Here is a 25,978-nt window from a genome sequence, read left to right on the forward strand (position 1 = left end):
GTTTGGGTTAAAATAACTAGGACTTTGCAAGCTCAAATGTCTTCTGGTTGTATGATTTTAGGTTCCTTTTTTGTGTGTTTTGTTTTTCAAGATAGGCTTTCTTTGTGTAGCCCTGGCTGTCCTAGAATTCACCCTGTAGATCAGGTTGGCCTCGAACTCAGAGATCTGCCTCCCTGAGTGTTGGGATTAAAGGGAAGTACCACTCAGACCTTTAGGTCCCTATTGTGTATTCTACTGTCTGCAGTCCTTCTCTTCCCCTCTAGCTTTACATCCACGCGAGCACGGTGTTCTGAACTGGGCTTTCCCAGCAGCTGAGAGGTGGACTGCTTCCTTACAGCACCCGTTTACCTGTCCCAGGAAGCATCTGTGAGCCCATTCCCTTCAGGAAGTACATCCTGACCTTAGCTGCTAAAGGAAAGGACGGTTGCAGAAAGCCCACAGAAAAATCCCCGTGCCAGAGATCTTTCAAAACTGCAATGTTCAACAGGTTTGGGCTTGTTCTTGTGACCTATAGGGGCTGGCAGTGAGAGTGAGGGTTTGCCATTTATTAAAAACACAGTACTAATTAAGCATCTGCTGTCATGGCGGCTTGCTACTCCTGATTTCTGGAATAGCTGTTGGATTTCCATTAAGTGAAAATATAACTAGTTCCCTTACATGTGCTTCTCACATCTTTTATTGACAAAGCACTTGAAGTGAAATCACTGTAAGTACACTAAGGCTTCTAACTGGATTTGCCCACATCAGATGCACTTGGACAGCTAAAGTACACACTTGAGTCGATGTGGGTCGCGCGGAGGGTGATGGTGGTGGGGGGAGGAAGGGTTTGAGGGAGGTGAGCAGGCAAGTCAAGGGCTGTTAAAAGTAGAAGCGGAAAGGTGGCCTGTGAAGACACACAGAGACTGCAAGAGCTGCAGGCCAAGCAAGGTGAAGCTTGCGGGTGAGCAGGAGGAAGCGCAGTGGGGGGTGCTGCTCACACCCGGCGCAGGAGTCCTGGGGCAGCGCCAGGTCCCCGACCTGAGAGCCACTGCTCTGCGCTCTGCCTGCATGGGATCGGACAGGGTTAAGGCCATCACCTGCAGTCGAAGTGCGACCCAGATGGGAAGTAGGAAGTGCGGCGCCGAGCTTCCTGTATAAATAAACGCTCTGGCTGCTGCGCGCCCCGAGCTGCTGGCTGGTTCTGCAAGGTTCCTGCCTGTCAAGACAAGGAGGCGGAGAGGGACTCCTCCTCTTCCCGAGCTGTAGGTCTGGGCGTGGAGTCCTGTGGCAATCCTGCAAAAGTGTAAAGCTGTCAGCCGGGCGGAGCACTCAGGGAGAGGGAAGAGAATGAGAGAGCCCTTCCTCCGCGGCGTGCCCGCTGCCCTGGCTGGCCCAGGCTGGACCTGCTAGAGAGAGACGCCAAGCAACCCGAGGACTTCAGCTCCAGCCAGGTAGGTCTAGAAGGGGTGCTTGTGCGCAGGATACAGGCGGTGCAAGCCAGGAAGGCTGCTAGCTAAAATAGCAGGACCGAGGCTACCCGGTGGTTATGGCTAAATTCTATTTCCAGGGCTTAAGCCATGCAGAACTGCATGCATTCCAATGCTTCAAACACCTGTTAACTTTATTTATTTTTAAAATAAGTGCTTTTGAAAAGGTCGAAACAATTAGTTTACTTTCTAATAGAGTGATCTTTATAGAGCTTATCATAAACTGTATATCGGATCAGTCCTCTGGTGTGTCTCGAGGAGAGACAGTTGGCTGTCTACCTTCTGTTATTTGGAAATGCACAGTAGTATGTTGACACACAAAGCTATGAATAATACGTTACGTTAACCGTGGATTCTGGGCTATACGTTATGGTGATTATTTTTTTATCAGGTAATTGCTGATAAGAGAGAGAGAGAGGCTCTGCCCTGTTTTCAAGTTGATGTTAGAATGAAACTGATCCCGTTTTTCACCCAGGAAAGGTATCTTGGCGAGCTCCTCCCAGGGCCCCTTTTCGGGGATTCTGCTGTTAATCTTACACACACACACCCCTTGCTGAATTCTCAGAAGACAGTTCTCTGTATGTTTCCACTGGCTGTTCCTTTCTTCGCACTTTCACCCCCAGCTACCCTATCAAAACCCAAGCTGGAACCCTTACCACGGGGCTTCTGGCTAGGCACTTCTGACTGTCGGTTTTAGCACAGGAGGTATGGCCCGAAGGATATGGTCCTCAGCATTTCTGAAGCAGCGGGTGAGGAGTGTCACTGCCCAGAAGCAAAATAAATGAACTTTGAGATGACTCAGTTTTTAGGGTGTGGGCAAGAGGCAAAAGGAGCCCAGCCAGCCTTCACGGGGCTGCTGGCAGTAAAAGTATCTGCTGCAGCTTCCCCTGAGGTGAGTCTCTAGCTCTCTGCTTCCATTCACAGATAATCCCTCGCTGGCTCCCTCCTCCTCACTGGCTCTTTGTAAACCTCACTCCTTTTCCTCATGGGCATCAGACCCTTAAGTGTTTCTGAAACTACCTTGAACTGAAAGAGAGGGAGGAAAAAAAAGGGAAAGAAATCTAAAGCAGACCCATAAACCCACTTGGAGATAACTGTGTAATGAAGTTTCTCCACCCCACAGCCTGCCCTTGGGCACCTTGGTTTAGCATTTTCTGCTTTGCAGTGGGCATCAAGTTGGAAGTGGTGGAAGGAGGGAGAGAGGGAGGGAGGAGGGAAGGGTGGGATGGGGGAAGGGTGGGAGGGGGGGATGAGTTAGTTCTGTTTCTGAAGTACCTTTTAAGTGCCTTCACTCATCCAGAGTGAAGAAGAGCAAGATTAACGTGTGCAGGGAACGGGAAAAAGATGTCAAGTCACAGAATCCAAGCGCTTGGATTTTTTTTTTTTAATTGAAAATGAACAGTAAGAGAAAACCTAAGCTAACATCTCCTGGGCCATCACCCTAGATAACTCCAGCCTCCCCTATGGTGCTGGGAGGCAGGCTTGAGAGTGGTCAAACACTGATCATTTACCCAGGGCTTCACAAATATTTACAGTCATGGATGCCAAATATCTTTGTGCTGAGCCCCGACGAATATTCTCAGCATTCAAAAGCCCCATTCTTATGAATGGTCCCAGTGCACTGGCAGTCCCCCCCCCCCCACCATCCAGATTTCTAAACTAGGTCAGTGTAAGACATGTCTTTAAAATAATCAATTTTGGGATCTCAGACTATGAACCCAGTTTATTTATTTTTTGGCCAAATTGTACAAGCAAAATGGAAAGTATGCTCTCTCTAGAAAGAAAAAGAAAGAAAAAAAAAACTTTATCTACCCAAGCAAGATGATTTATTTAGCTTCCTGGAAAATATCTTTGTTTTCAACAGTGTGAATACTTTTAATCAGGACCAAAAAAAATGTGCATTTGAAATTTCTTTCTGGAAAAATTGTTTCAATATTCCAGAAGCCTGGGAACATTTAGACACACTGGGAATTGTTCCTCCGAAGTTGATGCTAGTCCAGCCTTCTGCGCCTCCCCTGGCTCTTTTTGGCATGGCATCGCGCTCCCCTTAGGCGGGATTCTTGGTATTTGATATCACCAGTTGAGGCAGCTGTCAGGAATCACCTGCCCTCAGAGGATGGTGCAAGAGCAAAGTCCAAACCGTTCAGGGGACTGACCCTGCTCTATGGAACTGATCATCCTGGATGTGGGGAAGGGACCAGGCTACCATGCAAAGTCATGCCTGGCAATTCAAGGAGTGGCTCTCTGATGCTGCTGCCCCTCAGTCCATAGACTTTTCTTCTAGAGATTTCTGCCTGAACTTATAGACACTCCCTAGTTATGCTAAGTTACCAATGGCTTTTGATTTATTAGGAGTGAATGTGGATGAGAACCAAGCCTTTAATATATAGTCATAAAATTTGTCTATTGCCAATGACTCTTTCCAAGGTGCTAGATGCTGAGGACACAAAGCCAGGTGAAAAGTAGTGGCTTCTGTCCCGAAGGAATTGTTGTCATCTTGGCAGGGAATCTCAATAGGTGGCAACTTCTTCACTTATGTTATTTGACCAGAATACAAAAACAAAACAAAACTATTTTTCTGTTTTTCATTTCAATCATGTGCTTTTCGATACTTGATCTTTGATAATTTTCTTGATATCATCCGAGTCTTGCATAAGTTAGAGCGCTGTGACCGCACCTGCGTTTGTTTATCTTCTGCCTCTTTGCAGTGCAGAAGTTTAAATGCAAGATCTCAAACATGATAATTTGGCTCTCTACCCCAGACCTACACCCTCAGCCTCGAACATTTAGGTTAAATGTCTTTTTTTTTTAATGCATGATATTGATGGATTGATTGTGTGTATAATGGTCAAAGGACAGTTGTCAGGATCTTCTTTCTGCCTTATGGGTTCTGGGGATCGAAACTCAGTCACCAGACTTGGTAGTAAGCGCCTTTCCCAGCTAAGCCTCAAATGTTTTAATTTATCTTCATCTTTCAGTAGGACGTTAATTTGTAACAATTTTTTTCATTTAAATTTGGCATTTGCCATTAGCTGGTCATTGAGTAGTTCCAAAGCTACCGTGTCACAGTGCAGTGGTTATTAAAAAACAGAAAATGTGGCAACTGGAGAGATAGCTCCATAGCGAAGAGAGGGTAGGACTCAGGTTTGGTTCCCAGCACGCAATGGCAGCTCATGCCTGATTGTAACTCAAGTTTCAGGGGGATCCAATGCCTTCTTCCGGCCTCTGTGGGCACCAGTCATGCGTGTGCCACATACACATGCACGCAGGCATAACAATTACGCACGTTTTTAAAATGTCTTAAAAGGAAAGCAGAAACCTCTACAATTCTGAGAGTAAAAGTGACCAGTACTTCTCACCACGAGATGAACAGCTTCTTGTGGGTAGCTGGATTCTCTTTTTCCTTCCTTCTTATTAAAATACTTAATCTATTTCATGTACACGGCGCCTATGAGAGTCTAGGTGCATCGTGTAGTGTATGTGCAGGTGCCTTTGAAGCCCAGGAGTATCTGATCCCCTGGAGCTGGGACTGCAGATGGCTGAGTCACCTCCTGTGGGTGCTGGGATCCATGTTGGGTTTGGGGAACTGACCCAACGTCCTTTGCAAGAGCAGTAAGGACGTGTAACTGCTCAGCTGTCTTTCCAGTCCTCTCTTTCATGGAATTGTGGCTGAACCATATATCCACAAGGTTTCCTGCATTCTGTGACATCATCTGCTGAGAAGGTCCCCACCCAGCTTCCTTCTCTACCCAGGGGCTGAGTTATCACCTCAGTATCCCATCTCCTAACAGGTATGGAATCGGGTTCACTGCAGTTTGACTTTCTTCCCTGCATTATGGATTCCAGTTAAAAGATTCTTCAGGAAAGGCATGCAAGAATATATGCCCTGAACCTTCTTCAGCGTGGGAGGTTAGCAACTCCACTTCCACACTGGCCTCATGAAAGTTTGTTTCTAATTAAAATTTCTGTGGAAGCTTAAAACTTTTACAGAAGGGAGTAATATTTACATATGCATTTTTACATATACATATGAATATTTACATATTCATTTGGAGAAAAGTTTTTCTGGGTTTATATGTTCATACTTTGGTGACTGTGGTTTCCTGGTAATGTCCTAACCCTAGAAGTCAGCCCAAGTCTTGTTCTGTAGGGCTTTCTGAAACACATCTCCTCCGTCTGTTAATTACATTATTGTCCAACCTGCCTGTCAGAGACATTCCTTCCTGATCTGGGTCTTTGTTGCTGTGCCAGGCAAGGGGAAGAAAATTATTCAGTGGGGCTGGATGAATAATTGTGGGAGGCGAGAGAACCAACAGTTGAAGAAAGGGGCGGGCAGGACATGGCGGTGGTGAGGAGGGAGCTGGCGTGGTGCATGTAAAAATCACAGCACCAAGAACACTGAGCTGTGGGTCTCATGCCCACGCCTACCTTCTTTGATAAGTTTGTATTGTTAGGAAAGCTGGAATGGGTTTCTACTTTTTGAACCTAACCCTGCAGTATAAAGAAAACATGGAACAAAGACAAGAAGAGTGTGTGTGTGTGTGTGTGTGTGTGTGTGTGTGTGTGTGTTTAAGAAAAGGGAACAGCATTTTGAAAGGATAAAACTAGACATCCCAGAGTTAGCATCTCATGATGTATACATGGTCACGTTCATATATCTCTTCCATTGTATAGAAAACACTTTAAAGTTGGGCCTTGTTAAAATAGTTTCCTGGACTGTATTCACTCGTGAATTTGAAAGAGTAAACATGCTCTTTAGGAAACAGTCCTTGCTGAAGCTAAGACACCCCTCCTGGGACTGGGGACTTAGCTCTACTGGCAAAGTGCTTGACTAGTATTCGTGAATCCTAGGCTCAGTCCCAGCACCTTATAAGACCAGGCATGGTGGTGCTTGCTATAGTCCTCGCCCTCAGGAGGTAGCGGTGAGAATGGTGGAGTTCAGGGCCATCCTGGGCTACATGGGACACTGTTCCCTCCTGAGACATGCTCCCATTTCTCCTTCCTCATGCTCTTCCCTCCTTTCTACCCACCAAAAAGATGGCAGTGATAGAGTTATACATGGGATAATGACATTTCCATCCATCGCCTACTTGCTGTGCACTCGATGGTGGTCCGATCGATCAAAAACAAAGCGAGCACATTCCTTTTGCCTAGTGAGGACCACAATAAATTCAGTATGTGATGTGGACAGTTCCGGTGTAGACAAAGCCACTGGAATGCCCATTGCCCGGCAGGACAGACCACACAGTTACATACAACATGCAATAATGACGATACACAACAACTCTACTGATGTGTGCTACGTATTTTTACTGTTCTTTTACTTCTGTGTATTTAAAAAGTGTCTTTTGCGAATTATCAACCCTTGCCGGGCACAGGTTTCACAGGTAGCAGGTTTCTCTTTATTAACATGTCTCTTTTGACAGCCAAAGGCCAGGCTGAGTGGCCCACCCACAGCCTCTAGGTTTGTGTCATGCACTAGATGCTCACACAGTGACCCGCTCTCCCCAGTTGTAAAGCAGTGCACGACCGAGTTCACACATTGGTTCCGTTCGGGCTGGTGAGATGGCTCAGTGGGTAAGAGTACCCACTGCTCTTCCAAAGGTCTGGAGTTCAAATCCCAGCAACCACATGATGGCTCACAACCATCCGTAACGAGATCTGACGCCCTCTTCTGGTGTGTCTGAAGACAACTACAGTGTACTTACATATAATAAATCTTAAAAAAAAAAAAAAAAAGACATTGGTTCCGTTCCCAGAAGATGGAGGTCTGCAAGCTACAAGGCTGTGTGGTCCTCTCTCCTCAAAACTGTGATTATGAAGATTTTAAGACCAAAGAATTGTAGACCTAGGTGTCTGGTCTTTATCTCTCGATTTCTCTGGACGAAACCATGAGATTCTGGAGAGGGGAGAAGTCCTTCCCAAGCTGTATATCTTAGCACTACTCCCTCAAGGCTGGGGGATGGGTCTTAACGGCCAGCACAGCACATCTAAGACCTAAATATTTATTAGACTTGCTGATACCCAGGAAAGATCCCCTAATCTCCATTATCAATAACGACCAAGTCCATTAAGAGGGACACCTTGTTTGCACTCCCTGGCCTTGAGCGCTATTCCCTGAGAGGCAGTTGCATAGATATGAATTATGTATGCCTCAGAAGTTGTGTTTCTCTAAACAGGAGTGAGTCTGTCCATGATCCATTTGTTCTTACAGTCACGGGGCATGCAGGACCGTTGGTGGTGATGTGACTGATATGCACTGGTTCATCTTGTCCCTGAATGATCAGAACACTGGTCAGAGAGCCAAGTAGGAAAGAGAAGTGTACTGGCTAGTGTGGAGGGCTGCCAGGAGCCTCGCCTCTGTCAGCACCTCCTGCCCTCACTGTCACTCTAGCTATGCCCCCAGCGAACTCAACCTGTCTTCCTCTAGACCCCGGTTTTGAGTACAGCTTCAGTGACCACCTACTGGCAGCCATTGACTAGCCTTTTAACCAGCACCATTGAGGTTACTGATAGGTCCTGTTAAAAACACGAGCCAGTAGCTAAAATAAACTCCTCCACTGGCCTGTGGTGCAAAGGTCAAGCCAGTACAGTCAATTCCTGTATCTTCAGGTTCCAAGTCTGTGGGTCTGCCCGGGGATCAAAGGCATTCAGAAAGTGGGGCTCAAGAGTTAGGAGCAACCATTGCTCTTGCAGAGGACTAGAGGTTGGGTCCCAGGGTCTGTGTCAAGCAGCGCACCTGTAACTTGAGCACCAGGGGACCTGATGGCTCCTTCTGACTCCTCTTGGCACCCCCTCCCCCTGCACATGACATGCACACTAATAATAATAATGAGAAGATAAAACAATTTTTAAAAGGTATTCAGAAAGGGCCAGCAAAATGGCCCAGCTGATAAAGCCTCCTGCTGAGGCGATGCCTGGCAACCCCGAGTTTGATCTGTGGGACCTACATGGTGGAAGGAGAAAACGAGCATCTGCAAAGTTGCCTGCTAAGCCCTGGACTGTGCGCTGGGCCCTGTGGCACGCTCATGCGTCTCCTTCTCTTGAGAAATAAATGTAAATAAATAACGACGACGACAACAACAACAACAACAACAAAACAACCCTCAGAAAGTAGCTCTATGTGCACTAAGCTTATGCAGAACTTTCTTGTCATCATTTCCTAAACAATACAATATAATGACGATTCACATGGCCTTTGATAGTGTTGGATATTATTTAAGACCTTCAGGAGGATTGGTTATGAGCACTACTGTGCCCTTTTGTCTAAGGGACATGAGCATCTCTGAGCTGTGGCGTCTGAAGGGAGGGCGTTCTGAACTAGAGCCAAGGGAAAACCCCGCGGATTTTCACTGTTGTGCTTAGCCAATACGGTGGGAACTTGGGATTACTGTTCTCCATTCTACTGACTCTAGAGTAGACAGCCCGAGACTCTCTCCATTACACAAACTGGCATTGGAGCTGTACCACCCCAAGGCCTGTCCTTCCCAAAGCCTTCCCTTGGAAGCTCCCTCCTGTAGCTATGCATCCAGCCCCTTCATAGGATAGCTCGGTGTCTTTCAAGGCCTCATCGACATTTTGAAAGCATTTATGTGACTCCTCTTGTGTTTGGTCCTCGGCCACTGCAGGGTGGCTGGGGACTAAGACCTCAGCACAGTCGAGCTGGACTTATACTGATGGTTTGGTTCCTCGGCAGTATCCAGCTGGCTCACTCGGCAGAGGCTCTCCTTTGCTCAGTCTCTGTAATTGTGCTCTGGCCATTTCTCTAAATGTTTTTGCAAGGCGCTAAGACAATGTAGAGAAATTCTCAGATAACTCTCTTTGTATCCTAAACAAATGCTTTTACTTCCAATTAGATTATCTTGGGTACACATACTGGTGCACACACACATACATACACATATACTCACACACATGCACATACACATGCATACACAAATACTCATATACACACAATACACACTCACACACGTGCATATACACATACTCTGCCACATACTTATACACGCACACATACACACGTACAACACATACTTACACACACACACACACACACACACACACACACACACACACACACACGGTAACTGCCTTGAATCTAGACAGTCAAACAAGCTACCTAATTTAAAAATACTTGTGACTGTTGGCCCTCACCGCCCTTGGCGTTTCGGGAGCAGATTGCTTTTTCAGGCCTCCAGCAGAATATGAAAATTCCTCATGCATCCCGTGCTTCCAGCCCAGCTTCTCAAGATTCCGTTCCTTGGCAAGCCTAATGAAAACACACAGGGAAGCAACTCCCCTGTCCTTTCCTACCAGGCAGCACTTGCTTCTCGTAACAACGCTTCAAGGTGCAAGAGGCACTTGGGGCAGAGAGAAGGTTCTCTGTTCCTGGTAATTCTATACAAAACAGAACGGTAGAAAGTGGCTTTCCTTCCTCGCAGATCTGGCCTTAGAGCTAGGTATATGTAAACAAGTGAAACCTGCCACAAGCCTTTGAAAGTCGAAACCCGAAGGCAGCTGCCAGATTTCTCTCCTTTCCAACATGCCCTTGGACTTGCTGCCAAAATTCTTCCCCGAGGGATCCTGGACACCCAATGAGAGGCACAGTTACATTAGGAATAACTGTAAAAGTAATGATAATTGTTACCTTTCAAGTGGTAGGGTGGATAAACCAAGTTGCTCCCTTATCTTAGATTGGGAGTGTGGGGTATGAGAAAGAATAAGCCGCACAAGTCAGCAGGCCGGTCTCAGGGAGCTGGCTTCTCTCTGGAAGGAAGGTCTTTCTGGAAGTCTGAAAGTAAAAGGGGGTGAATTGCTGTGGCCTACAAAGGAATGGCTCGTGAGAGGGAGAGTGTCTTAGGGTATCAATTGATAAACCCCCGCGGCCAAAATCAACCTGGAGAGGAACAGGTTTATTTCACAGTGTAACCCCCAGGTCACGCTGTCACTGAGGGAAATCAGGACAGGAATTCAAAGAGGGCAGACACCTGGAGGCAGGAGCTGCTGCAGAGGCCAGGGAGGGGTGCTGCTCACTGGCCTGCTTTCTTATAGAACCCAGGACCACCAGCCCAGGGATGGCACCACTCACAGTGAGCCGGGACCTCACACATCAATCATCAATCAAGAAGATGTCCTACAAGACTTCCCACAGGCCAATCTGATGGGGACATTTTCTAAACTGAGGTTCATCTTCTCAAATGAATCTAGCTTGTGTCAAGCTGACAAAGAAGGAGCCCAGACAGAATGTCCTCAGTTCTCTTGCGGGTCCTCCCTCCCGGTGTCATGTGACTTGCTAGGTAGTCAGGGTGGGAGGATGAGGTCCTGCCAGTGGTTTTTGGGGGGAGTGAATGTGAATCTTTAGATAAAGGTCGGGACACACTAGCAAGCTCCATAGGTATTCACAGTCTCTCTAGTGTGAAGACCCCATCAGAGGGTACAGGGTTTCCCTGCTTAATGTTTTAAAAACTCATTTCCAATAAACTCATGGTAGAAGAAATTCTTGTTTGAGATCTATTCATCTATCTATCTATCTATCTATCTATCTATCTATCTATCTATCTATCTATCTATCATCTATTGATTCCAGCCATTTATCTGTCTTATCTTTTTGTCATCTATAACACTCATTGTTAGTTTTTCCCAAAGACAAAAGGCAAGATTGGTTTTCAGTCTGTTTCTAGGGCAACCTTAGGCTTCTGTGATAAGGATTGGGAGAGATCAAAGAGGGACCGGCCCTGCATCCCACCCCAAGAACAAGCACTAACTTCTCTACTCTCTCTTACACAGCGGTAGTGTGGCATTTTTGGTTTTATTAAATGCTATCACTTGAAAATGTTTAGAATCTCTCACTTTAGGAAATTAGTGTTAATTTCTGAAGCGTTGCTTTGGATTGTTCGCCTCCTGAAAGAATGAAGCACGTCACTTCTCTCCCGTGCTCCACTGAGTTACAGGGATGCCTTTTGAAAGACTGTATTCTTTCAAAAATGTGTTTCTGCAATGCAAAGGGTTTTATGCTTTAAATATTTTTATATAAATATGTTTTACTTTTGAATCCTTTTATAACTTTTGTTTCTAGGCAGGTAACTCACAAACGAAGGAATAAAATCATGGATAGAACTAGAGACAGGATTAGATTTCAGTAGATCTTGTTTAATACAACCAATAGTTCTGTCTTAAAAATATGAGTAAAGGCCATGTGTAGTGGTGCACACCTTTAATCCTGGCACTTGGGAGGCAGAGGCAGGTGGATCTCTGGAAGTTTGAGGTCATCCTGGTCTATATAGAGTTTCAGGAGAGACAAGGCTACATAGAGAGACCCTGTCCGAAACAGACAAACAAGCAAACCAACAAACCATAAGTATGTCTAAGATACCTCAAAAGAGGTATCCAGTTATGTCTATATTCTCAGGCATACATTAATAATTTGTCCCAGATAGCCAGTGAGATGTCTCAGCACTTCAAATACCAGCCTTAGAACACAGGTTGGTTCCAAAACTTATTTTGGAAGCAGAGGATCAACACACTCATATTGCCCTCTGACCTCAGGAGTACATTGTGGCAACACTCACACACACACACACACACACACACACACACATCTTTAAATTGTCCCTCTATGAAGTTTTCTTTCAGAAAGCAATACCAGGCTAGGCTGTAAGAAAGTGAGCAGTAGCCAGATTTGAAGAACACCATTGTGTCTTCATGGTAGCATCCACCAACTAGCATCCTAAGTCAGTCCTTCCTTCCTTCCTTCCTTCCTTCCTTCCTTCCTTCCTTCCTTCCTTCCTTCCTTCCCCATGTTATTTATTTATTTGTTTGTTTATGACCCATGTTCTCACTATATAAGCCAGGCTGACTTTGTGCCTGCCTGCTGACTTCTGGGATGACAATGGTGTGCCACCGTGCCTAGCTCTAGTTGGCTCTGAAGGGTAATAGATATTTGGCGTCTGAGGTGGTTCCGCGTCGTGACAGTTCCTGCTGCCCTCCTCAGGAAGCACTTACTGGTTACATTCAGATGAGAAGACACAGTTAGGGGAAAACTGGTGGGGCTATGAGGGCGATACAGTGGGGAGTCTTAGGAAGATGACCAAGTGATCATTATCTAGCCGCAGTCTGGGAAGAGATGACATCGCTCTATCACTCTATCTATCTATCTATCTATCTATCTATCTATCTATCTATCTTCTACTTTTTTAGCTCTTACATGGCTCTAAAGGGGAGTCTGAAATCTCAAAGTCTCAAGCTTGATGTGTGCATTAATTTGAGTTTGCCCTTGGGTGATAGCTGTTTAATCATTAGTATGATGAGCACACCGAGCCTTGAATTTTATTGCCCTTTGCCCAGGAATAGCATGCCTTCCTTACTGGGAACTTATCGTTGGTTAGTGTCCCCTTAACTTATTTTGACCAAGTCATCTCTTACTACTTGGCAGGTTATTAAGGTCAGTAAGTGCTGACACATTCTGGTTACGTGAGCAGAGATCACATGGGCTTTCCTCTTTTCTGTCACCTCCAAGTTTTTCTTTCATTCTTGCTTCAATATTCTCGTATCTATTTATAAGTCATTATGATGCTCATCTTGACATTCCCATCAATGAAGAACTGTGTCTGTGGTGATGGTCCTATAAGTTATTGATGTGATTGAAAACTTCCCATCCCACAGTGACATATACAGCTGTCATAATGTTGTAACTTGACACATTACCCACATTTGTGCAACCCTGGTATAAACAAACCTGTAGCATTACCAGATGTAAACAGCATATACAATTATGTATGGTGAATAATAACAGGTTCATGATAATAAGAAACCATGTTAATGACTTATATTTATTCTACTATACCTTTCATTCGTGTTTTAGTTTGTACTTCTGGCAAGTAAAACTGTTTTCCTTTTTTTAAACAGTCTGCCTGGTTAGTTGCAGCCTCACATACCCCGTATTTACTGTGTCCCTTGGCTGCATTGGTTCTTCTTACGCTCAGCACACTGCATTCATTCATCTATTGATGTGTGCTTAGTTTGATTTCCCTTCTGGCAGTCATGAATAATGCTGCTGTGAATCAAATATTAATAATGCAAAGTTATAGAAATACCCCCTTAAGACCCCGATTTCAGTTCTTCTGGGAGCACATACTCAGGGGTGGAATTGCTGGACCACACAATCATTTATTTCTAGGATGAACTCATGGCCGTACACATCCCAAAAACATGCTGTCCCTCTGAGCTACAGCCCATCCCATTTGGGAGTTCTTGAACTTTCTTTTGAGAGATATCCTCAAGTATTTTCTTTTTTTAAAAATTAAAAAAAATTTTTATTAGGTATTTTCTTCATTTACATTTCCAATGCTATCCCAAAAGTTCCCCATACCCCCCCCCCACTCCCCTACCCACTCCCACTTCTTGGCCCTGACTTTCCCCTGTACTGAGCTCAAGTATTTTCTGAGTGAGTGGCATTGACTGTAGTGATTGTTGTGATGTACTCTATTGGCTATCTTCCTGTTACTATGGTAAACTACCGTGACCAGATGCACCTTAAGGAAGAACGAGTTTATTTTGGCTGATGGTTCCAGAGAGTTACAGTCCATAGTGGTGATGGTGGCATGGCTGCAGGTAGCCAGAGCTGTAAGCTGGCCACCCACCTTTCCTTGGCACCCCAGGAAACAGAGTAAATTAGAAGTGGGTGAAGCTAACCTCCTCAAACAGCGCCTCCTACTGGAGACCAGCTGCCCCAGTATATGAGTCTATGGGGGACATTCCTCATTCAAACCACCCAAATGGAATGTTTGTTTATAGTGCTAATTTCCTATCTTCTCCGCCAGCTTTACAAGGAGGCACCATCTGACAGCACACAATGTGACGTTTTTAAAGTAGCATTCGCACACTCAAAACGAGGAAATCGTGATTGTTAACCATCACCTCTCATGCTTAGTCTGTCTTCCCAGTGAGAATCATTTAAAATCTGCTCTCAACAATTGCCAAGAGCACAATGCTGCTATTATTATTAGCTGGAGTCACTGTGTGGTACTATTGTTTTCCAAAGCTTGCTCATCCTGTCCACCTGGAATTGACCAACAGCTCCTCATCCCCTCTCCTCCCCGTCTAGCGATCATTTCACTCCTACAGCTAGCTTACCTGATAGGAATCAGGACGACGAGGTGAGGTCAGCTTAAATTTCAGGGCTCCGGGAAGACCTTGCCAAGATCAGGTGTACTCCATCCCACAGTTCTCAGACACACTCAACTGTACTTTTAGAAATCACTGAGGGTGAGGATTTGCTCAACCAGACCCCCAAATCCACGTGTTTACCATCAGCCGTATTGGTGGTGATGACATTCCTTACTTTGGTTTTTTTTTTTTTTTTTTTTTTTTTTTTTTTTTTTTTTTTTTTTTTCTTTTTTATCTGTAGGGATAGAGAAGGCTGAAGACAGGCAATGGACTCCGTCGATGGGCTCCAGTGTCTGACCATGACTGCGGAAAACCCACCCTCTGGAGACCTGATTCCCGCCCCGCTCGTCACTTGCAAGCTCTGCCTGTGTGAACAGTCTCTGGACAAGATGACCATGCTCCAAGAGTGCCAGTGTATCTTTTGTACACCTGTAAGTTCTCTTCAGTGTTTGTATGGTGGGAAAGTTATAAAGGGAAGAGTCACGAAAGGTCGGGGATACCTTCCTGTGGCATACCGAGTTCTCTGTAGTGTGTATGGCACCAGGGTCACGCACGCTAGGGGAGTGCTGTACCCTGACCCTTAAACTTTCGAGACAAGCTATGCCTATGTGCGCATGTAGCTCCAGCTTGCTTTTAAGTTGCCATATAGCCCAGGCTGGAGTCGACCTCAGACCCTCTTGCTCAGTCTCCCCGGGCTCTGGATGACCCACCACATCCAGAGAGATGTAACTATTGAGTGAGCAGAGCCTTTCTCTTCTGAAGATCCTCGTTCAGGATGAAAACAAAACGTTGAGCCTGTCCCAGGTTAACCAGGATCTCTAAGAAGTTCCCCTACTGCTCTGAGTGATGGGAAGAAGAGGGAAAAAAAAAGAAAAAAAAGCAGGAAATAACGCAATGAATGTTCTTTCATATCTTCTCTTCTTTTAATTCTAAAATGTGCTGACTAAGTCCTCCTCTGCATTAGGAAACAGCAGCAATGATACGGATGTTCAGGGATGAACTTGCCTCTTTTAGTGATGTTTGTTAATAATGTCTGTCCCTTTGTTACTGGTTTCCTGAAAGGATGCTTGGTTAGTATATCAAGACAGGAGTACAGAAGGGTGGGATGCCGTAGGACTGGGAGACGATAGACAACGGTACCATTTATTTATCTAGCACGTATCTGTCAGGCAGCACCTGTGTCCTGGGAACTGTTCTCAGGTACCAGGAATTTTCAGTTATAGAAACAAAACTCAGAAAAGATCTTTGCTCTGGGAGTTTATAAACCCGTGGGTTACGACCCCGCCCCCGGGTCGCATATCAGATAATGTTTACGTTATGATTCGTAACAGGAGCAAGATTTCAGCCCTGAGGTAGTAGCACAAACAATTTGTATTGTTGGGTAGTGGAGTCACCACAACATGAGAAACTGTATTAAAGGGTTGCAGCATAAAGGCTGAGAGCCAGTTGCTAAAATCCATCAAAGAGAGCTACAAAATGAACAACACAATAAACGAGAGTGTGATATAAAATTGGGGTACCAGAATTGAGAAGAAAACAATCCGATAAAGGGGAGAAGGGGTATGGATCTAGGCAAGACCCTGAGTTTTCGAAGGATTGGGAGTCATACTGATGTTACCCCGTCTTCTTCCCAGTATGTGTTGCTTTACAGAAAAGGAGGAAGCTGTACTGCCACCCCCGGGTGTCCATTTTCCTTTGGTCTTGCTTGCATTTTGAACTATCAGTAGCTATGGCCTCTCTGTCTGTTTTACTTGTTTTTGATCCTCCCTCCCCCTCCCGCCCCCCGAACACATGGATCAGAAGCAGTGTTCAGTGATAACCAGGATGGAGGTTTTTCTCTGAGGGTGCCTGGTATATAAGGGCAGGATATGAGGGTTTTTTTTTTTTTTTTTCGGTTTTTGCTGAGCCAGTTCATAGTGCAGAATTCCCAGCTTTGTGTGTCAGTGCTGGGAAAAGAGGATCCAGCCAAAGGTTGCATTTCATCCTTACAAGAAGCTAATGTTGACACATTGTTGTTTCGGTAGATTTTAGTTTCTAATTAAAAACAGTACAACTGTTTCCCATCTCTCTGTCAGTGACTTGGGAGTTAAGAGTTTGAACGATCATTCTGTCATCTAGATTCATACTCCCTTACTGTTACAGAGGGCTCCAAAGCAGAGCCAAATGGCGTGGTGTTTCTGGTGCTCCTCCATCTTCTGGGGCTTTTTATACCCAGAAGCATTAACCTTCCCTGGCCTCCTGATACCTCATTACCTGGGATCGACCAAAATAGTAAGCTGGGCATGCGTGATTGCATTAGCGCCTGCAAATTTGCAATTAGAGTGAGACTCGCCTGAAGTACTGCTCGATGTTTTCTACTGTTAGAGCTTTATTTCTTATTTCTCTGCAAAGCATGGTAGAAAAGTGGATCTGGGCGCTAGTGAGGTGGCTCCGTGGTGACAAGCACCTGCTGCTCTTTCTGCAGAGGACTTCAGTTCTGTTCCCTGTCTTTGCCACTTTTTAGTTTTAATTTTTTTTTTATTTTTAAACCTTTCTCTTTTAGTTAATATGTATGAGTGTTTTTCTTCCATGTACGTCTGTGTACCACACGTGCACATGGTACCCAAGGAGATCAGATTCCCCAGACCTGGAGTTACAGGCAGTTACAAGCTGCCACGTGGGCCTGGATCCTCTGGAAGAGCAGCCAGTGCTCATAACCACGGAGCCACCTCTCCAGCCTCTGACTATCGATTAGCCCACAACAGGGTCTCTGCAGATCCTGCTTTAGATAGGTAAATCTGGCTCTAAATGACATCAGAGAAAGGAGTGCAGGGTATGTCACTGCCAGTAAACCGTCCCATCGGATGGTCTACTTGTGGGGATGGTTTCTTCTGTTGAACCCCATCGTTGGCTCTAATATGGAAGGAAGGTGTAGCATCAAGCAAGGGAAGCTGAGGATACAGACATGGATGCAGTCCTTACTCACATGGGTGGAAAAGGGGCAGATATGCCGGGATTACAGCAAGAGAAGCTACATCTTTTTTTCTTGTGGTCTGAAGGCTAAATATCTCAAGAAGGTCATAAATTAATAATTGACAGGATGCAAGAAGTTTCTCTCCTTTTTCCCTTTTCTTTGTTTCCATTTGTCAATAAAAATAATGGAGACATGGAAATCCATACTTCCCTTATGTCTTAGTTAGGGTTTCTATTTGCTGTGAAGAGACACCACGACCATAGTAACTCATGTAAAGGAAAGCATTTAATTGGGGCTGGCCTACCGTTCAGAGATTTAGGCCATTGTCATCAGCATAGCGGAAAGCATGGCAGCACACAGGCAGGCATAGTGCTGGAAAGGGAGCTGGGAGTTCTACATCCAAATCAGCAGGCACAGGAAGAGAGAGAGAGAGACAAAGAGACAGAGAGACAGAGAGAGACACACAGAGAGACAGAGAGAGAGACACACAGAGACACAGACACAGAGAGAGAGAGAGACAGAGACAGAGACAGAGACAGAGACAGAGACAGAGACAGACACTGGGTCTGGCTTGAGCTTCTGAAACCTCAAAGTACACACCAGGGTCATACTTCCTCCAGCAAGGCCCCGCCCACCCAACAAGGCCACGCCTACTCCAGCAAGGCCACACCTCCATAACACCTCTCCTTAAGAGTCTATGGGGGCTGCTTCATTCAAACCACCACAGCTTCTCTGGCTCTTTTCTTTCTTTCTTTCTCTCTTTCATTCTCTCTCTCTCTTTCTTTCTTTCTTTCTTTCTTTCTTTCTTTCTTTCTTTCTTTCTTTCTTTCTTTCTTTCTTTCTTTCTTAAAAAAAGGCAGAGCCTTGCTGTATTGCCTTGGCTAGCCTCGTATATAGCCCAGACTGGTCTCAAACTCCTGACAGTCCTCCTGCCTCAGCCTCCCAAGGATTAAGAGTCTAGGCATCAGCCATCACACCTGGCTCATTCACAGCTCTTGTAACTTGTTCTTTCCGATCATTCTGGACACTTTAAGTCAAGGGAAGAAAATGCCAAGAGTCAGTTTTCAAAGTGGTGGAAATTATGGGTTTGCTCTCTGGCGGGCAGGGCTGGCCTCTGGTTTACTTTGGACACCTTGCCAGCCATGAATGAAGAATAATGGGAGCACAGTTGTCGCTTGTTTTTATAACCTAGATAATTTCACCTGGAAAGAGTTGGTATGTTGGGCATGGCCTATTTACCTTCCAGATTAAAGACGGGACGCGTTGAGTGAAAAGAAAACAGAGTCCAACCATCTCCCCNCCTTTTCCATTTCCCTTTTTTGGCTCGGGGTGGTCAGAATTTTTTTTTTTTTTTTACTATTCAGTTTTTGCAGCCAAATGGATTTTCCAGTGTTTAAAAAGTGAGAGAAAACATACAACTTCTTCAATCAAGCCCTTTTTTCCTTCAGGGCCTGATGGGTGACCTTTAAGAAAAGCCCCCAGATGGTCTGGAAGACATAATTCAGGAAGAACTGCCTGTGGTGTGTGTGTGTGTGTGTGTGTATGCACACGCGCACAGACACACACACACACACATATACACGGTTGGTAATGGAAACGAAGCCGAGAACCTTCGGTTCTTCTGTCCCGGGTTCTAACTGATGCCTTTATTAGGAAAGTGATGCTCTTTCCCTCCCCCATTCTTCCCTGTAGTACAGCACAGCTGTGTCAGAGAGCCCAGGCACAGCAATGGGAGAGCCAGACCCAGGCAGGCTTTGCCATCCAGTGGTGTAAGATCTGGGGCAAGTTCAAGCTGTCTGACTTCTGCTTTTGAGCAAGAGGAGTTCATAATGCCCTTTGTCAGGTAGTGTAGAAGGCATCAGAGGGAATCATAATGAAGGGGCTAGCTCATGTCCAGACCCAGGATAAGCTAGCACCACAGTTGTTCCTTCCCACATTCCACTATATAGAGAGCCACTCTGTACTTTAAACTGTGTCAGAGCAAGGAATGCTGGGGAGATGTGAGTTTGACCGTCTTCCTCATCAGCCATCTGCCATAGGTAGATAGACACACATATACGCACACACACACACTCACACATACACTGTGGCTTTTGGCTGCACTTTTAAACTTAAATCCCAAAAGTAGATCAGGAGTCACAACACAAAAACAAAAATAAAACATCAGTAAGATATTTTATTTAGTTAAGATAAGATATTCAGTTAAGGGATGGCTTAAACCTTTTTTTTTTTAAACAAAACAAAACAAAACAAAACAAAACAAAACAAAACACAATCAGGCTACCAAAGAAGTACTCAATACATACTTTTATCCTATCAAACAAGCTTAATATTTCAGCCCATGTAACTGTACAGAATATATACAGTACACAGATGTTCACAAAGCAAACACCAGGTTTAGAACAGATTCGGGAAAAAAAAAAACCATATGGCATTCACACTGATTACTGTAACTCTAAAAATGATCGTAACATTGGATGGGCAACTCTAAAGGTGAAGCAATGACCACATCTTTGGCGGACTTTTCTGGAGCCATCATTATTTGTCAGTCTGGAGGCGTTGGCTTCTTTGTTTGTTTGTTCGTTTGGTTTTTGGTTTGGTTTTCAATGGTGAAAAGACCCGGCCATTTGTAGTAAATTTTACCTAGAACTCACTGGAAGTATAAGAAACAAGGAAGCACAGCATCCTGGAACTCTTCTCTGTTCTCCTGACCACATCACCTCCAAAGCTTTGTAATCATTCATCCTCCTGTTCTGGTTCCCACATTTTTTGATTGATCCTGGATGGATGGACAGATGCATCCTGGTTCCGAGTCTAGGCTACATGAGTTCACCTCGAATAGATACCCAAGGCTGGATGAATGTTTTTCCCCAGCTTTGCTTTTGAGTAGTCAGCCATCAGCCAAATGAATTTAACTGTGCCGGGTAAAGTGACATCAGTGCGCTCTTTGTTTATGTCTGCTTTAATGATTATGTGATGGCTTTTGTATCTACTGGTTAAATCGCTGGCTTAAAATGACGGTTTTGATGTTGTTTTCCTCCTGACAACCGAGGTGGCTGCTAGGTCAGGTGGCATCTGGGGGATAAGAGTGAATAGCTATGGCATGAGAAATAGGTTAGAGATGACTCAAGAAGGCACTGGCTTCCTGGCCTTGTGATCTCATCCAGGCCCTGTGCTTGCTACTCACGTGTTCAAGGCAAGTAGTAAATAATGTGTCAGGGGAGGAAGAGAAAGGCGGAAAACCACAGTCCCAGGAGTCCGATGACTTTGTCATAGCTGTACTACCCTAGAATTGGAAGGTACCTTTGGTTGCCTGGGTTCCCCCACCCCAACAAAGAAGTCCTCTTCCTGGATGCCTGTGTGGCTTGTCACTTAAGAGAATGGCCTCAAATCTTGCCTGGGTTTCATCTAATAAGAATTTGCTGTATGAGGAATAATTCTGACTTGGTTAGAACATACTGGTGAACAATTGCATGAAAACCCACTTTTCAAACAGCCCGAGATTTAGTGCATGGTAAAAATGCTGGGTAAGTATAGAAGTCAGATAATAATGGGACTCCAAAATGCATGCACATGTAAGTCTATGTGCCGGCACATGTAGTGTGGGGGCAGGGGAGATAGTCCCGGTGAGAGGATAGAAAATGATCAGTGCCCAGTGTCTCAAATAGAGGGAGGGGAAGGAGGAAGAGTGAGACAGAGATGGACAAGTCAGAAAGTACACCTTCTTAAGAATAATTTGCTCTGCCTAACTTCCTGACTGTAGCCTAGTTCTCTTGTTTCGTGACCGCCATTATGTGCACAAGCTGTCACAGACTGAGCTGCTGCTCCTGCCACCATGCCTCTCTTTTACCTAGGATGCATAAAAACTGGCAGACTCGTGAGCCTAAACATACCCCTCCTCCCTTGAGTCATCTCAGTCACCTATTTTGTCACAGTATTGTGAAACGTAAGGAATGCAGAGGGCAAATATAACAATCCCAAGACGTGGCTTGGACGAGCCGGCCACGTCTCAGAGCTAAGGACATGTGGGTTGAACGAGGGATGGAGTCAACCAGAGGATAACATCACCAGCCAGTGCACTAGAATAACAAAGGAAGGGTTCTCTAGCAGAAGAACATGGAGACACCAGTCACCTCCTTTTGAGAGGTAGGAGCAGGTGATCTGTGTAGACACTACATGACATGAATAAAGGAACCTGGTTGTCAGCACAAAGGACATACTTCAACATAGAAGTTCTTCTTTTTCTTTTCTTTCTTCTCCTTCTTCTCCTTCCTCTTCCTCTTCCTCTTCCTCTTCCTCTTCCTCTTCCTCTTCTTCTTCTTCTTCTTCTTCTTCTTCTTCTTCTTCTTCTTCTTCTTCTTCTTCTTCTTCTTCTTCTTCTTCTTTTTTCTTTAATGTGTATGAGTACACTGTAGCTATACAGATGGTTGTGAGCCTTCATGTGGTTGTTGGGAATTGAATTTTTAGGACCTCTGCTCCCTCCAGTCAACTCCATTCGCTCAGTCCCTGCTTGCTCTGGCCCAAAGATTTATTTATTGTTATACATTAGTAAACTGTAGCTGACTTCAGACGCACCAGAAGAGAGTGTTAGATCTCATTGCGGGTGGTTGTGAGCCACCATGTGGCTGCTGGGATTTGAACTCAGGACCTTCAGAAGAGCTGTCAGTGCTCTTACCCGCTGAGCCATCTCACCAGCCCAGGACATGGGCATTCTTACCTTGACAACTGGATAAGAAGAGTAACACCTTAAGAAACCTGTTATCACTGGCCTGATGGGTAACAAAGAACAGAAACGGGACATAAAAATGAATTATATACTCCAGATGGTGAAGTTGGGGGTCTGTCATACTTCAGAAATTGAAAGGCCTGGTACTGCCCAGGCCTCCTTGCTGCTCTTCCTCGTCCTCCCCGCCCTCCTCCAGCGAGCTTGCTTTCTGCCTGTCTTCCACTCTATGCCAAACCTGTCCTCATTACTTTTCTTGAAAATAAAGCCTGGGACAGCTCTGTCTTTCCCTTGTCACTGTCCTCGTGGCACTCTGTCTAGTTTCTGCCTGTTGCTTCTCTGTAGGCTCTTGTCCAGGCACAGGCCAACTGCCAGCTACATGGTCCAGAATATTTTTCTTTGTTGCTTCCTCTTTCCCCACCCCCACAAAGCTGAACCTCCTTCTTGGGGTGCTCAGGGTCCCACAAACATCATTATCAAACAATCTGCTATACATCTTTCAGGCTCTGCCCCTTGGGAAACTTCTGCTGACCTCTCCCTTGTGGTTTGGTTGGGTCCCCACATGCTCCCACACCCTGCCTCCTTTATCTTAGGGTCTATTCCCCAAAGCTGCATCTTGTGGACCCCTAATGCCTGCGTTTTGCTCTGTGGTTCCTTCTGCACGGAGGCAGCACTAGTGCAGGGGTAGAATGGGGACAGGGGACAGGCTCAGAGAAAATGGGGAGAAATCAGTAAACTAACTTTGGTGGCTTGGTAAGAAGTTCTCCACAAGCCCCTGACTGCAGTTTTCGTGTTTGGACAGCTACCACCCTCTGCTCTGTGATCGGTAAAGACAGGGTGATCACTTAAGCCCGTGATCATGAAGAGCTAAACGTGAGCAGAGCTGTGCTTTGGAGAACTTGCAAGTTGCCAGGGGAGGGAAGTGGGAAGGATCTGGGAGGACTTGGAGTGAGGGGAAGGAACGTAATGAGAATACAGCGTATGTCAAAAAGTTTTAGTAATTTTAAAAGTGTAGTCAGAAGACACAGGACAAGAGACCTAATTAGATGCGGGATTAAACCTCAAATTCTGTAAGCATTAGTCACGAGAATTGAGGCTCAGTTCTTCATGTGGTCCGTGCGAAATGGGATGATACCAGTTTCGGAGTTTCTGTGAAAGCGCAGCGAGGGATTTCCAGACGTAAGCTCTCTTGTCACCTTCCTGTCACTAGCTCAATGCCTGAGATGATCAAGGCGACAATCCAGAGAATGCCTGCTCAGGTGCACAGCTGGTCCCAGTGCTTTTGGCTTCGTGTTTGTTACATGATCTGGATACTCATGCCGGATTCTCCAGAGGAAGGTAGTGCTCCCTGCGTTCGCATAGACAAGGCTGGATGGCTGTATTCTATTTAATCGTGGCAGGAAAGATTTTTCTGAACATTTATCAATTTGGCTTTTATTTCCCTTCCTATTACTGAGACTGTGTTCATATCTGAGAGGCTGAGAGGCACTGAGGAAGAGACTCAGGTCAGGACTCTCACGAGAGGAAGACGGAGGAGCACAGCAGTCTTGGCCGTGTGGAATAGTGAGGCATGCTTATCCTCACGGCCTGTGTCAGGTCAGTGCTGGTGCTCCGGTGCCAGCCAAGGCCTCGCAGCTCTGAGGGTAATGCTTCCTTGGAGGAACTAGAAAGATGTAAACTTGGCAAGCCCTTTTGTTTTCTCTCCTTGAGCCATGGGAGTTTTCTGTGTGTCATAGGTAGCGGCTGGGCCAGATGAGTCTCCTTTGGACTAGAGTAGGATTTGGTAAGAGATTAAGCCCCGATGGGGCAAAGGGAAAGCCTCTGAGGTCCACAGAAGACTTCTTGAGTCATCTGTGCTGGAAGCAGGTGTCCACCATGAGAGACATCTGCTCTGTTGGAATGTTCTTCCAGTCTTCAGATCTCATGGCTTCCTTGTGAAGGCTGGACCAGTTAGTTATTCCTGTCACCAAATGTAGGTATTTCTTGATCACTTGAGGTGAAGACAGAAGTGTCTGATTGCTCTCCGTTGGTGGGAACTGGAGGCGCTTCTGAGTGGAACCCGGATTTAGTTTTCCACATTGACTGTTGAGACTTACGAGGTGGCCTTCTTGTAGCCCTTTCCAGGAAAAGTAGCAGAACTGCTTTTAAGTAGTTAAGGTTCTTTAAATTAAAATTACTTCAGTGTTGTTTTATGTCATTTCCCCTTTAAGTTTCCTCCACTCGTTGCCTGGAACTAGCTAATGCCTGTTTCCGTTGTGGGTGTCTGCTCTCTGAGGTTCTTCTCAGTTACCATTGCTAAGCCACACATGCAGCAATGAAAGACATAACTGTATCTCTCAGAGTAATACTCGGGGAGATGGGGGCGGTGGGGGGGCGGGGCAGAGGTAAGGCGGGGACGGGGTCAGATGGTGGGTTCTTAGGCATGGCTGTGCCTTACCATCACCCCAGATTTAAAATCTCAGGTACCAGTTTAGCAAGGTGGCAGAAGACAAGAACAATGCAACGAGGTCAACGGTGTTTCTCCATCCTATCAAGGATTGATAGAATGGGACTGGGAAAGAAACTCCATTTCCAATAATTTCCAAAGGACTGAAAGACCAAGGAATGGATGAAACTATGTAAAACATATGCTCTGAAAAATACACATTATTGGTAAGAGAGACCAAATAAATGAAAAGGTACTGGATTGGAACACTTGATACTGTTCATGTGGCCAAGTGTTATAAACAGAAACAACTAGAACAGTCCAGAGAATCTCAGAAAAGAAAAACAAAGTCAGAGAACACACCTCCAGCTTACAGAACTCACTACAAAGCTACGATAATCAAAGCATGGTCATAATGCTTATGAGAAAGGGACTCAGAGTCCAGTGATGTGTCTGGGCGTGGCGTTGTCTTTCCTCGGATTCTGCAGAAGACAAGATCAAGGTCTTCTATCAGGGAAAGTAGATGCCAACGGTAGCTCCATGATTTGAGGAAGGTATACCACATCAACTAGATTAGGGACGATTCTTCTTCTTAGCTGAGAAGGCCTTCTGACAAGGTAGCATGGATGGAAGCTCTGGGGGGAAATGAGAAGTACAGTCCAGAACACACACACACACACACACACACACACACACACACACACGCAAATACAACATCTGTCATCCATAAATCTGGTCTTTCTACCAATCATCTATACATCTATATATTACCTATCTACCTATCATCTACCTGTGATCTGTAATCCACTAATCATCTATCATTAATATTAATGATATTGGTAATCTATCGTCTATAAATTTCTATCTACTATCTATTATCTGTCATCTATCTAGCTAACTATCATCTGCCCTGTCATTTGTGTATCTACAACAGTATTGTCTACGCCCATAGTTGTCTCTTAGGTGGGTACATTGCAAGCTTTTGCCATGTCTCTATGGCAGGGGAGAACACCTTGTGAAGAATGCTATGTCCTTTGATACAGTGTGAGCAACAGCCTTGAAAAAAAAACCCTTCCTTGAAAAATTCCATTGACATAAGTCATAGGCAGAGCTGGAAGGAACAATACAAGTCACCTGGCTCCCCATGTGTTTGGTGGCTGGACGCTTGACTACAACCTATCGGAATCCTTGTGGGCTGTGCAATGAGTTGGAAGAGGAGTCTCTGATATTATTTATGACCCTTATGG

The 25,978-nt window shown here is 45.3% G+C and overlaps 1 protein-coding gene across 3 annotated transcripts in view; it reads left to right on the plus strand.

Annotated features, from left to right (window-relative positions):
• Positions 1-25,978, plus strand: part of Rnf144b (ring finger protein 144B) — a 129,391-nt gene that overhangs the window by 72,862 nt on the left and 30,551 nt on the right. The window contains exons 1-2 of one of the 3 annotated variants that reach the window (XM_021180309.2): positions 1,190-1,430; positions 14,872-15,061. In XM_021180309.2, the coding sequence (XP_021035968.1) occupies positions 14,897-15,061 (165 nt within the window). In that variant the 5' untranslated portion in view covers positions 1,190-1,430; positions 14,872-14,896. Of the gene's footprint in view, positions 1-1,189; positions 1,431-2,222; positions 2,359-14,871; positions 15,062-25,978 lie in introns of those variants that run through there. The other 2 variants (XM_021180310.2, XM_029468249.1) reach the window with 2 other exon arrangements.

This window comes from Mus caroli, chromosome 13 (genome assembly GCF_900094665.2).
Source record: "Mus caroli chromosome 13, CAROLI_EIJ_v1.1, whole genome shotgun sequence".
Classification (NCBI taxonomy): Eukaryota; Metazoa; Chordata; class Mammalia; order Rodentia; family Muridae; genus Mus; species Mus caroli.